Here is a 13,421-nt window from a genome sequence, read left to right on the forward strand (position 1 = left end):
TGTCCTGCCCCTTTGTCAAATGTGATCTACTTCGATATGCGGAATAGAAAAGGAGGTGTGCTGTGCGAAAGCCAATGGATAAGAATGTTTAGTAGGTGGGGTGTATATGCCTTTTTCTGATTGGTTCTTAAACCCAGACAATCCTGCACAAATGTGTTAGAAAAAAACTCTTCATAAGTGACCCAAGAAGGTGAACTAGGGTGAAATATAGCTGAGCTGGTGCTGGGTATGAAACATAAGCTGCCTGTCTGTGTGAGCTTGTATGAAACGGAATTTAGTTTGTGCCTTCTAAGTTTTACCAGCGAGCAAAATCATGTTCTAAGAATGTTACAAAAGCATTCAAATGTCACTTTTTTTATTTGTTCTAAGAACGTTTTTCTTGGTTATGTGAACGTTACATTCTATCATTTTGAAACCATTATAAAAACCTTATTCCTAATGTTATGTAAAAAATATGCTGTTAAGAAAAAAAATGAACAAGAACAGAAAAAACACAACCACTACAACTGACTTACAGTCACACAACCTTAGATGAACACTAACTGCAACACATGAACACATAAAATCTGTCAAGATCTCACCAGAAGAGAGACTCTCAAACACCAACTCCACAAACACCATTACCATCTTCACTTGACGTTTAACTTTGTTTCTGTCATATATCTACAAAAGCTCTTATTGACAATTAATAGCGGTTTAAATCCTGATGTTTTACTTTGTTGAAAGCCACCATTATAGTGTGCAGTGTGGACAGCATATGAATCGCAACAGTGGTGACAATCAACAAAATATTCAGATAAACACATCAACTCACTACTAATGTCGCAAGCAAAACAATAGCAAAACTAAAAGCAAATAAAGAAAACAGTAAGATCATCTGCATTATTTATTCATGATGCAATGCATTCTTGATGTGTGGGTATCTACATTAATCTTAACTTTTAACCACATTGTTAGCCAAAGTTCTGAGAACAAGTGCTGTGAGAAATCACATTAAGAAAATGTTGTTCTAATAACATTTTGCTTTAACATTACAAGAACCTTCTTCAAGTACAAAGTACATCAAAAGCACGTTCTAAGAATGTTGTTCTAATAACGTTTTAACATTGTGAGAATGTAACGCAGACATTAATAACTTTATAAGAACCTTCCATAAACAGTACTGTAGGAATGTTTTGTCCATAGTCTTGATCATTACTGTAATCAATCAAATTCTGCATTAGACTGCAACCACATCTGTTTCAATTAAATTGAAATTATATCCTTAAAGGAGGCTTCCCTGTGCTTTCCCATAGGATCTAGTGGTCCGCTGGAGTGCAGCAGCTGCAGGATAGGGTGGGATGTTGGGGGAGCTTTCATCTCAGCACATTCCAGCCCACAGCAGCCAGAAACACTTGGTCTCCGCTCCTCTCCTCTAAAAATAACCATTACCACCAAAACAGAGCTGGTCCAGATCCACTAACGGAACTGTATCACCTTACATAATCGAGTTTGTAACACTTGTAAGCAAACACACTTACAATTCAATAAACCTATACGAAAGACACATGAAAACGACAACAATTTGCAAAGATGTGTTTGAAATTAACAGTGAGCTGGGAAGTTCACTGTTGTGGAAAGACTAATAGTGTAGGCCTAGGCTACTTATAAAAACATACAAATATACACATTTAATTTGGTTTACAAATGATGTTTTTCTTGTTTTCAAATAAATCATGTGGCAGGTTATATTAGTATATTATACACAGGACTCTAATGGTTATACGTATGCTCAAAACATCAGTACAAAGAGTAACAGCATCATATTAATGTGGCATACGGCTGTGTACAGTATAGGTGTATAGGAAATCTTTGGAAGTAAACAGTTTGATCCAAAGTCAGAGTTGCAGGGAATCTATCTGACCCCAGCTGGTCAAAATGCAGGCTGCTATATTTGTCTGTAGAGGGCAGTAATATCCCACAGCAAAAATGTTCATAATGTACTAGTATATTTCTATGGACAGATCATTTTGTACTTTTTAGTACATTAGTATTCAGATCATTGAGACATCGGGTGCATATATACTACAAGAATGTAATTAACTTAATAAACTCAGGGTCCTTCTCTATGCTGTTGGAAAGGTTATAAACGAATATATCAACACACAGTTCTTTGCTGGGGAAATCTTTCTGGATGTGTGACTTGCAAACTGCAAGGTGTCTAAAATGTTTCAAATTGAATTAAACTAATTTAAAATTGCATTAAAATGCAAAAAAAGCTAAAAATACCGTAGGTTTTTGTTGTTTTATAACAAATATACATCTTTCTCCAACGAATATACATCTAGCCAGAGTAGCCTATTTGAATGAGTAAACATTTGTGAATGGAAGGAGCCAAACATTGCTGAAAAAAGACACGTTGTAATTGTAAGATTATTATACAAAGCCATTTAATGTGTGTATTACGCTAAGAATAAGCATTAGGAAATTTGACCAACAGTTTTGACTATCATGTTTTTGTCGCCTGTCCCTTTAAGAGATCGGGACGCCTCCAGTCTCACTCCACGATAGCGGTTTGACAACATTAACAGACTTGAACTGCGAGTGGTGAGTTTGATTCATTTCTTGTGTTAACGTTTTTTGAAACCAGTTTTAATGCACACAATATTGCTGTTTATGTCGTCCGTGCTTTTATCTTGCATTGTTAAAAATGTGTGTCTGGCGAGATAAACATGCTAGCTCGATGCACTTAAAGGCCTGTGGCGCAAAATATTGAATAATGTCCGTGCTACCCGCCATTTGTACACTAGTGTTAACATTATAGGTTAGGTCCGAAAAATTAAGCTTCGTGCTATATTAGTCGTTTTGACAGGTCGTTGATACATCCGTGAACAATAAGTAACCTTACAACAAAGAATAGCGATGTCTTACCCTTTACGTTACACAACGTGGCTCTGTGTCAAAGTTGTGGTGACTCGGGTGTAGTTACAAAACACTGGAACATGCCCCATACTGTCATTCACAGTAACGTTACAGTGAGCATTACACAAAAAAAGCACACAAATTCAAGTAGACCTGACAATGAAATTTGACTATACATTTAGAAAAAACCTCAGCAACATGAAAACTGAGGATTTGAGGCGCCAATACATTATATTAAAGTACGTTACTTATATGTTTGAACTTGAAGTAGGAGATATGACTTGCTGTTAATCGCAAAAAAATGTAAAATATATACATAATATCAACCATACTTATTTACAATTATGTAAAAATTGTTATGTGATAATGTTTTTGTATACAAATAAGCAAACATTGAGGGGCACTATTTTCCTTTCCTCTCCAGAATGTTCCTCTGAGGTGGTGGCTAAACTCACCCTGGATATTTACAATGGCCTTTATACTATTACGCTCTATACATTTGACCCATTTGTGGCCAAGAAGAAGCATATCTTTTAATGTAAATCGTGCTTTCAAGTACAGAATCTCTGTAAACTCCAGGTCAGCTGTGTCTCAATGCAGACTAGAAACAGGAGGGGATAAGACAGTCACAAAGTGTGTTCCACTGACCGTCTCATGCCAGCCAGTATTCAAGACATTAGTGCCTTTCACTTCTGTCAACTTTGTGTGTTTTCGTTCTATTTCCACAAATCGACAATTATGGAGGGAGAGCCAGAAAAGCCAGTCTTCCATTAGGAAGACAAAAGGTACAGGTCTTGTTCCAGCAAGATGTATTTTAGCGGATAGTTGAGTTATTATAATGAAGATATGTTCAGTTTGAAATAAGACTATTGAAACAGCAAGACCTGTTTTCAGTCACTAAAACAAAAAACATTTGTTGTTGTTTCACTCACCGCAGTGTCGACGTCTGTCCTGGAGGGCCAGACGCTTGCTATGGGCATGTGGTCACTAGGCCTTGGCGCTGTTGGTGCTGCCATCGCCGGCATAATACTGGCCAACACTGACTACCTGCTGACCAAACCAGCACCTGCTACACTGGAGTACCTGGAGAATGCTGACCTCAAAACCATAGATGACGGTAAGAAATATCACCAAAATCCAGAGACGGTGAATCTAGGGAATTAAGTCACAATCAGGAACAAAAATGAAGCAATCACAGGTTAAAATGTTTATTTACTGTTCTTCATTTGTATTCATTCAGATGAGAAGATTTTTAAAGCTAGGAGTCTCTGGGAGAAATCGGGCGCAGTGATCATGGCTGTGCGGCGACCTGGATGATTTTTGTGCAGAGAGGTAATCTGATCACATTCCTCGTAATACAATTTAGTCAAATCCTCTGGTCCACTGTGGACAGTGATGAAGCGGTCGTGTATCTCCAGGAAGCCTCTGAGCTGTCCTCTCTGAAGCCTCGGCTGGATGAGCTCGGGGTCCCTCTGTATGCTGTTGTTAAGGAGAAAATAGGTTCAGAGATTCAGGACTTCAAGCCTAACTTTGCTGGGGAGATTTTCCTGGATGAAACGGTTGGTAGACTGACAGTATTAAAACGGAGCATTTCTGATTCCTGAAAGTATTACTAAATAGCACGTATTTTGGTGTGTAATATCTTATGTGTATTTGTCCACAGCAAGCTTTCTATGGGCCACAGCAGAGGAAGATGGGTGGGCTTGGTTTCATCCGCTTAGGGGTTTGGAAAAACTTTATAAGGGCCTGGAAGTCAGGTTATCAGGGCAACTTAAATGGAGAAGGCTTCATCCTGGGAGGAGTGTTTGTCATCGGGTCTGGCAAACAGGTGATGTTTTAGATCTAGGTCATCCATTAGCTCATTGCATACTGTATACCATTGCAATCTAAGAGATTTTTTGTTTGCAGTTTTCAGGGGGTTCTTCTAGAACACAGAGAAAAGGAGTTTGGAGATAGAGTCAGCAATGAGTCTGTTTTGGAAGCTGTTAAGAAAATTGTGGTAGAAAAGTAGATTGTCTAAAGTGATCTGTCAAGTTGGATCAGAATAGAGCTGAAGGAGAGTCCTCCCATATTCTTGAATCACAACTTGTGAACCTCATTTCTCCTCTTCATGCTGTGAATAGAGAAACGCTCAGTTTATATAGGATTCATGGCACTGATTGTAACACTAGAACTAATTGACAACACCACAGATGTCATGTGGCCTTGTTTACAGGAGGTTTAGGATGCACAATCAAGGATTATATTATGAAATTTAATATTGTTGCACTTTAGAAGTAGTTTATCATGAATCATTGCATGGTTGTTGTGCACCTCACTGGATTTCTTTAGCTGCCCGCTGCTGTACTGGTGGTTTAATGGTGGTATGTGTATTAATGATAGTCTGACTCACAACTCTTAGAAGAGAGAGCAGATTTGAGGCCAGCACATACTCTAATACCTGCTGGTATTTGGTCAGTGAGCAGCCAAAGGTTTCAAGACAGGTGGAGTTTACAATAAGCAATAAACATGCTACTACACTGGAAAATTTGTCTTCATTAATGTTTTAACTTTACACTTATTAATTCGTCGTCAATGTGTGGAATCTCAATTTTATATCTGCGTTTCCTATATTATATCTATTTTACTGTGTGTAGAGAGGTTTTAATTAGGCTAAATCACCCATTGTTTTGATAAATGATAGTAAATTGGTGGTTAAGGTAAAACAATGTAGTTTGCATTTGGTATAAGTAAATCATTGTGTTCATGGCTCCATGTGTTATCTCTGTACTAAACAGAAAATATGACAAAAATGAGAAAATACAGGCCCAGACGATTCTTTGTTTCTTTATTACATTGTTTTAGACAAATACACATGAAGATATAACAAAATAATAGCAAATGCTGTAGAAACTAAAACATGCAGTGAGCACCAATAATAACCATAACAATTGTGCTAAAGTGGGTCTTTCTGGTACAATAATATTTGTTACCTCACTATACATATATTGCATTTGCATTTCTATGCTCCTTATAGGCAACAGGCGATCTATTAATAAATAGGTGCTGTAAGTGTCAAGCAACTTTGCATTAAAACATCAAAGCACTATTCTTTGGTAAGGTCTAATTTTTGTAAAAGGGCATTTGGTGTTACAATATTAAATTCAATTTTGAAATACATTTGGATCCAAGTACGAACAAATTTTCTTGATCATTCCTGATAGACAAGATCATAAAATCACAATCGTGCATAAAAACGTATACATTACTGACCAGTGTAGATTTTCTACTAAAAGATCTTTCGGGGGGACTAGTGCAGTTTACGATCATAAAACATCAACCTGAAGCAGCACTCATCACAAAACAAGAGGATTTGATACTGGTAATAATAAGATGCTCCCAAAAGTAAGCTGGGTCAGTGTGTTTTTGCTAGTCTCATACTGAAAAGTTCAGGACCTCTTGGTATTTCATAATAAATATTACTGTAAAGCAGTACTGTATAGTTGGTGGTGCATGGCCAAGTGAAGTGAACTAGATTGTGGGTTATTCAGTGATGAATGAGACTTGACCGCATGTGGTTGAACTGGTCTGAGGGATTTCAATTTTAACAGGGCACCCAAAGAAAAGACAAAACAGTTTCATATAAACAACAATCTAATTGTCATATTTGCATAATATAGTCAACATTTCTATACATTAATTCTAGAAACATTTTTGTTGCACAAGATCATCAGTGTAACAGGGAATATGTGCACAAGTTTTAATCTTCTGTGTGCTTATGCTTAATGAGTAAGAGTAACATACAATGTGCTTACAGATGTTAGGCCTAATAATGTTTGCCTACATGGAGTGTTCATGGCAAAATAGTAACAGATCTCAAGTGCCTCCCAGAGTACATGAGGAGAATAGCAACTCATGAAAAGCATGAAAGCTGCAGGGAAAGCAACACTAAAGGTTTGTTACCATCAACCACATATACAAATCACAAAACCAAACAACAAAAACTACACATTGTAACATTACCACAATATGTCAGGAGAAAGTTTGATCATTTGAGCTCAGGTTAACAAAAAGAATATAGGGTACGTTATTGAGCCAAATACGTTTAAAAAAATATATGGTACAGGCTGACATCATCCAATGCAATATTGGTGTAACAGTTTACAGACTCCCTGATGATAAATAAATCTGATTCCTGTACCGCATCATCAAACATAGTAGCAATGCTCTCTATTCATATACTGTAGCTTGCTATTATTGATTAAGATTTTTAGTGCCTCTTTTTTTTTACCAGGCATACTCTGATCCATTAGATTAGATATGAAAATTATTCATACAATCACAAAGTGATCACACTAACCAATAAACATTATTCTGACCACTAAACCATTCTTCAATAACGATACACAAACAACAATGTCTACATGACCAAACATCAGTTACATCTCAGAAACATCTGCAACAACTTCAAAACACACAGGCCTATAAGGGTATATAGACAGAAACCATGATCAAGTACAGTACTGTATAGCTTTTAGGAAGTACAAATGTATATCAGTAAAAGTTGCCCAATAGTTTGAGTGTTTACGATGAAAGTCAAGCACACTGCATCTACAGTGTAAGTGCACTTAAGTGGCACATACTGAAGGATGTAAGGTGGATGAGTTTTATTCTGACAAAAGCAGGCTTAAATGCAAAATTAATTTCCACTGTCATCATGTTAGTGAGCTACTAACTTAGAAACCTCAGAGGATTTTGAGTCAAAGATCACAAAAAGCATCTTACACAGAATATGCAAGCTAGAATAAATACAAGTAATGAAGGATAAATGGAGTGCAAAGTTACTGCATGACCCGAAGCAGTTTATTAACTGGAAAAATTAAACGTGAAAAACCTGTGATAGCGCCTAAGCATCAATGCAGCGGTTAACATTCAAGCTTCTTCAACTAAAATAACTAAACACAGCAGCAAATTCTGGCCTTCATTCTATATAGATATGCGGTTTAGGATTGTACAATAACATGGGTAAAATTCAAAAATATATATATAATTTAGAACAGCAAAACAAAAATAAATGTTCTACTCTTCAGATTGTGCCCACTAACCTCGCAGTGGAGTACATCAGTATGGGCTGACACCTACAGGGCTCTACAGACCCTTGTTAAAATAAACAGTGGTGATGTTAGGATTGCTCTGTCGTATCCTCTCTTGCAGCTCAGGCTCCAGACTGCTCACCTTCATAGAACTTCGTAGGGACAAAACAGAGCAATGCATTACCACACTCATCATGTCAATCAAAGCAGGAGACAAGGTCTATTATATGTAAGCTCTCACCTCTTCTGTGGGAACAGAGCACAGCACAGCGGAGTGGCAAACACAAGACTGTGGGGACAGGTATTCAAAATTATGAATTCATTAACTGTAATAAAGTTGCTTCAACCAACAACAAAAATCACTGCCTAAAGAACTCACCAGAATCCAACAAGCCCAACTTGTACTGGGGCGTTGAGAACTGGGAACCGCTGAGAGACAGAAAGAGATTTATGATGCACAGTTTAAACACACATCCATAACTCTAATAGTATGTGTGTTTGTAGTCCTTACTTTCATGAAGGCTTTCTTCTCTAAGGCATTCATGATTACTGGAGGAATAGCTGTACGAAAAAACAAATGCGTAAAAAAAAGAAAACTCTCTCAAACACTTCATTTCATATCATAATACTCTCTTTCTGACTGAACGTTATGAATACACTATGAACATTTTGCTAAATACAGACTCCTATATTTATAAAACCTATACATTTTAAACATGCTAAATAGAGAAAAACAAATACTGGTTGATCCATGCACTGGTCTTACCCATGGCTGGGATAGCCATGCCGATACGAGACACCACCACCTGTACGATGGCTTGCTTGGCAGCTTTAGCTGATTCTCCGAGGCGTTTTCCCTCAGCATCAGTGACAGGAATACCATATTTCAGCTCTCTGTTATTCAGAAGAGAACTCATTTTAAAGAAAGAATGAATCAGATCTACTGAAGTTAAAGTATTACTAATGAAGCCTAATGATTAAAATCCTCAACTGACCTTGAACATTGTTTTTAAACGCACCTTTGTCTCATGAAGGGTATGTTGATACAGTTTGCTGCTGCCACTGCAGCGAATGGAACAAAACGGCCGATAATAGCTGGCAAGTGCTGGGGAGAGATAAGACATCTTAGATAAAATAACCACGTCACTACTGCCGCACCTAAAAACTGAGAAACTCGTCCTGAACAAGTAAAAATAGCACAGTCAAAGATCCTTTCTATAATAAAGTTTCAGGAGTACAATTGCCCAATGATGAAACCGTGCTAGCTAGAGGCTACATTTCTGCAGGCTAAAACAGATTTCAATAATCGTCAACCAAATTTCAAGAACCAGAAAATAAAAATAAATTATTTGGCATGGTTTATAATTATATGGCGCGATTAATAGTATTGTGCTAGTTAGGTAAGGAACACACCTTGGTCATAGATTTTAGGCCAAGGGCTGTTACTACAGCTCCTGTAGTAGCACTGACGTAAGCTGCTCCAAGTTGACTGCAAACATAAACACACATATACCAGAAAATCAGTACCAACAACATTTCGCAAGAAGCTACCAAACTAACATTTTCCAAGACACAAGCTCCTGAAAAGTGCATCAACGATGCTGAATAGTGCATCATGTGGGTTCATCTTTTAAGCATGTGTGATACACTTTCAAGCTATTCAGGAAAGGCGGAACAGCAAAGAATACAATAGGAACGACACGAGCAATGAGATTATTGGATGATAAAACTATAAACAAGCACATGAGCAGAAGTAAACCGATAAACCGGCACGATCTAAAACACTGACACTTCTTCATGAGGAGCAGCAGTGGAACAGATTCCACCACGTTTATCATCATTGCAATGTGGCTCATGCGACAGCTGTCAGGAAGCTCAATGGTGCAATATACCAACAGGTGTTGTCGGAACACATCATCACACCATCGAGAAGTGGGCTGCCATGTGGCCTCCATATAGAAACCTGTCGCTAGATTGTATCTAGAAGTGATCTTAGCCTTCATACTTCACGGTGAGCGGTGCGTCTCCACTGCGGTTAGTGTAGTTGACTATGGCGTTGAAAGACTGGTTAACCCACTGCCAAAACACCACTGCTGGGGTGGTCCTGAAAAAAGGAAACAGAAATAGAATGAAAGAAGCATAAGCAATTATGCTTTTTTCCCAGTAAAGGATTCAAATAGTTAAGTTAGAGACACGTGATTAAAAACTCTTATGTAAGCAAAGCAAGTCACGAGGAGTCATCCCAGCAAAACCTTGTAATTTGAATCAGATGTCGGTCTGTCAAAATGACTCATTCATAAATGACTCACTGATCTTGAAAAACTGAAAACTACTTTGTTTAAAGCCTAAAGAATCCTGTTTTAAAAGCAAAGATGCTACCAAAATCCACTTAAAATATAATCAGCATAGAGAGTACAAAGGCCTAAACCCATCCACCAAACACAGGCTTATGCTAGGAGTACTGCCTTTTCCATGATGACTCATTTGTAAAGTATTCCACCAACTGGGCGGGGATGGTGAAAGATTTCCTTCTTTTTCAGGCTCCAATGCGTAACGGTTTTTACACTTTAGCACACTTTCTGCATGTTTGGTGTCCAGAAAAGCAGATGATCCAGTACTACAGTGCTCGTACCTGTAAAATGTAAGCATGCAACCCGTAATTGTCATGTTCATGGGCACTTGTGCAGACATGCGTCCAACTAGCAGCATTTTCTCCCCCGTGTCTGGGTGGAAAGCTGAGTCGTAGATGTATTTGGCCCTCCATAGTTGATCCTCTGTTAGCCCAGCCTTCACGACTCCCAGCCTGTGAAGAGAACCAAAGCTTTATAAGCAAGTCTCCTGTTTTAATAACTTTAATAATTAAGTTGTTTATTTAATAACAAATGAGCAGTTATTTGGACTGCCCTTCTTAAAATAAACTGACAAACATTTTTTATTTATCTTTCATCACGGTTCCTTTTTTTTTTAAATCAATGAATATCAGCCTTACTACTATCTCCTGTATATACATAAACTCGGCACTGCTTAGTTTCAAACAACACACCCGTGCTATTTTAGGAGGCGATTTAATAAGAAAAATAACATTTATTGTATACGGTTTCCTATAAAAAAAGTCTATAATATGGGTACAGCTTCTATTTTAACATAATGGACAGGTTTTGAGCATCAATAATTGTAGCATCAATAATTGTAACTGCAAGAACAATAGAAATCCTTCTTCAGAAACCTTTGTGGTTAAAGCTTTCAGACCTGTAGTTCTCCACAGTAACTCTGGCATCTTCTAAAACCTCACTGGAAAGAAGCACGTTTCTTGGGTCCGTCACCATGAAGAAATGCTGAGCCCGGCCCATAAATGTGCTCTGGTCCCATCGTGGCTCTTTAATATTGATATTCAGAGGTAAATCTCCAGACATCCTATTTGACTTCTGTAAAAAACACAAACAAATGTTCTCTTACAAGGTCATCTTTTACCTAAAACCCCCAGAAACATCGCGATCATTGCTATCAAGAACGAAAGTAACGTTATAGCGTTTAACAATGCAGGTGCACACAACAAAAGCTTCACAAAAAGCCCCAAATGAATGAACAACACCCAAATTGTCAGTACTGGAATCAAAATGACCAAGTTAACGTTATCTGTGCTATACACGTCTGTTAACCTTACAGATAAATATGAAAGATATGCAGTGAGACATGCCAAACGGGCATGAACGAGTTTTACATCGGAGCTTAAACATCTTAAATAATTGTTAAAACATCTTCTGAAAGCACCATGTTTATCTTGTTTGAAAATGGAAACACTCGCGTCTGCAGCTTCTGTAACGTTAGTAATAGTTAGCGCTAGCTGCTTTGCTGGTATGATGGAAACTGACAAGGACAATTTATACAGAATGCAGTTTCATTTAATTCACCAGTTGAGAGTTGTGAGTAGAGATGTGTGCTATTTCCATGCCCAAAGTAAACCATGCAATGACAATAATTCCCTTTTCTCCACAACCGGCTAAGCTAACGTTAGCTAGTTACAGTATACTTTCAGTTTCATAAACGCACAACCGTAAACCGAGAGAAGCATTATTATTTGTTCGAAGAGCCACGGCACATACCTGCCTACACGACCACGGGTAACGTCCAGGTACACCTTAAAACACCTTCAAACAGATGACCTCAGTGCTTCCCTCTATGAGAGATGACAGCGTACTGCTCGCACTTCCGGTCTAACAAGCATGAAAAGTTCGCGAGATGCTTGAAGTGGTGAACTTGCGCGTTTTGTGTGAAGAGGCGGTGTTTGCAAAGTGAAGATCTGCGGTTGGCTCGAGAGACGGGGCGTGGAAGAGAGCTGCGCTGTGATTGGTGGATGGCTCCAAAGACGGGCGTGGAAGAGAGCTACATTATGATTGGTTCTACTTGCATTGATCACCTGAACAGTAAAATGATTATTTTTGTGTCATTCTGTGAACATACAACAATAATTATTTTCCCCCATTTTCAAATAAAAATATCGTTTCTATTTGCAGAAATAAAAACAGGAGAAACAAGTCAAAATAACAGAAAAGATCCTCTGTGTTTGTTTCAGACCTCAAATACTGTAAAGAAAACAAGTTCATATTCACTTTTAAGCAATACAACAGTAGTTCATGTATTTTGGGGAAAATGTGTTTTATCTGCTAACCTCGAATTTTATCACCGTTTTCACGTGTCTTGTCATGCTGTCAGTATTTCACATTGCTGTTGGATGACTTTGTCACTCATGAGGTTAGATTTTGTTGAAATTCAACAAACACTGGACTTGAATGGCCACAATACATACTGATTAAATGAAAAATTGGAATGGTACGCTTGGTTGTTCAAGATGCAAGTTAGGATATTGAAAATAAAAAAATCTGTATCAAAACAATCCAAAGCAATAATAATACGTATTTGAGTTGCGAATGAAGAGCACAATACAGCAACTGTACAGCTCGAAATAGTTAGTTATATTGGAAATAGTCTACAGTCCACTTACGTATAAACCGAAAGTCATTGCCCTTATATAGCCACTATGGGGCAGTATAATGCTTTAAAAGCAATTTCCGACGCTCTGAAAGGGATTACAGTTTATCCTTTAAACAAACTCACCAGGACATTTTTTCATTAGGTCTCACATTGGTTAAACACTCATAATAACTATTGTAATAACTATTTAACTATGCTACATAATTCAAGCACAAAAGAGTGAAGTAGAAATCTCGTAAAACGTTGCTTTTAGAATCTAATGTCTATAATGTCTTACCTTCATACAAACGGGATTTAAGAGATTTATATGGATCTGTAAATTGCTCCACAAGACCACTTAATATAATACACTTATGCTATGAGTGACGATTGTCAACCACTGGACCGAATGAGTTTGTGCTGTGACATCCTGAGCTGCTCCACATAATCCAATCAGCTTGCTTGAGAGGCGGGTTT

At 37.8% G+C, this 13,421-nt stretch overlaps 2 protein-coding genes across 3 annotated transcripts; one reads left to right on the plus strand and one right to left on the minus strand.

The window, feature by feature from the left end:
* Positions 1 to 2,499: 2,499 nt before the first annotated feature.
* selenou1a (selenoprotein U 1a) lies at positions 2,500 to 5,593 on the plus strand. 2 transcript variants are annotated; one of them, XM_057342120.1, is made up of 6 exons: positions 2,500 to 2,586; positions 3,839 to 4,018; positions 4,142 to 4,233; positions 4,320 to 4,460; positions 4,565 to 4,729; positions 4,817 to 5,593. In XM_057342120.1, the coding sequence occupies exons 2-6, from the start codon at positions 3,874 to 3,876 to the stop codon at positions 4,910 to 4,912; spliced, it is 639 nt and encodes a 212-aa protein (XP_057198103.1). In that variant the 5' UTR covers positions 2,500 to 2,586; positions 3,839 to 3,873; the 3' UTR covers positions 4,913 to 5,593. The 2 variants fall into 2 exon arrangements, with proteins under 2 accessions (XP_057198103.1, XP_057198102.1); XM_057342119.1 differs by lacking the exon at positions 2,500 to 2,586 and adding an exon at positions 3,311 to 3,686.
* A 118-nt stretch (positions 5,594 to 5,711) lies between these two features.
* On the minus strand, positions 5,712 to 12,207 carry sfxn3 (sideroflexin 3). The gene is made up of 11 exons (XM_057342121.1): positions 12,077 to 12,207; positions 11,223 to 11,398; positions 10,606 to 10,776; positions 9,979 to 10,077; positions 9,387 to 9,462; positions 8,993 to 9,078; positions 8,740 to 8,867; positions 8,485 to 8,534; positions 8,353 to 8,402; positions 8,215 to 8,262; positions 5,712 to 8,125 (listed from the first exon to the last, which is right to left on the minus strand). The coding sequence occupies exons 2-11, from the start codon at positions 11,384 to 11,386 to the stop codon at positions 8,029 to 8,031; spliced, it is 969 nt and encodes a 322-aa protein (XP_057198104.1). The 5' UTR covers positions 11,387 to 11,398; positions 12,077 to 12,207; the 3' UTR covers positions 5,712 to 8,028.
* Positions 12,208 to 13,421: the final 1,214 nt, after the last annotated feature.

This window comes from Triplophysa rosa, linkage group LG9, assembly GCF_024868665.1.
Source record: "Triplophysa rosa linkage group LG9, Trosa_1v2, whole genome shotgun sequence".
Classification (NCBI taxonomy): domain Eukaryota; kingdom Metazoa; phylum Chordata; class Actinopteri; order Cypriniformes; family Nemacheilidae; genus Triplophysa; species Triplophysa rosa.

What these genes read in the sequence shown, in the direction of transcription:
- sfxn3 (XM_057342121.1), bottom strand. Translation starts at nt 11,386, where the DNA reads ATGTCTGGAGATTTACCTCTGAATATCAATATTAAAGAGCCACGATGG. An exon ending in GTTACTGTGGAGAACTACAG is followed by an intron (nt 10,777 to 11,222) that starts GTCTGAAAGCTT and finishes TTCTCTTCACAG; the next exon opens with GCTGGGAGTCGTGAAGGCTG. An exon ending in GCTCTGTTCCCACAGAAGAG is followed by an intron (nt 8,126 to 8,214) that starts GTGAGAGCTTAC and finishes GTCCCTACGAAG; the next exon opens with TTCTATGAAGGTGAGCAGTC.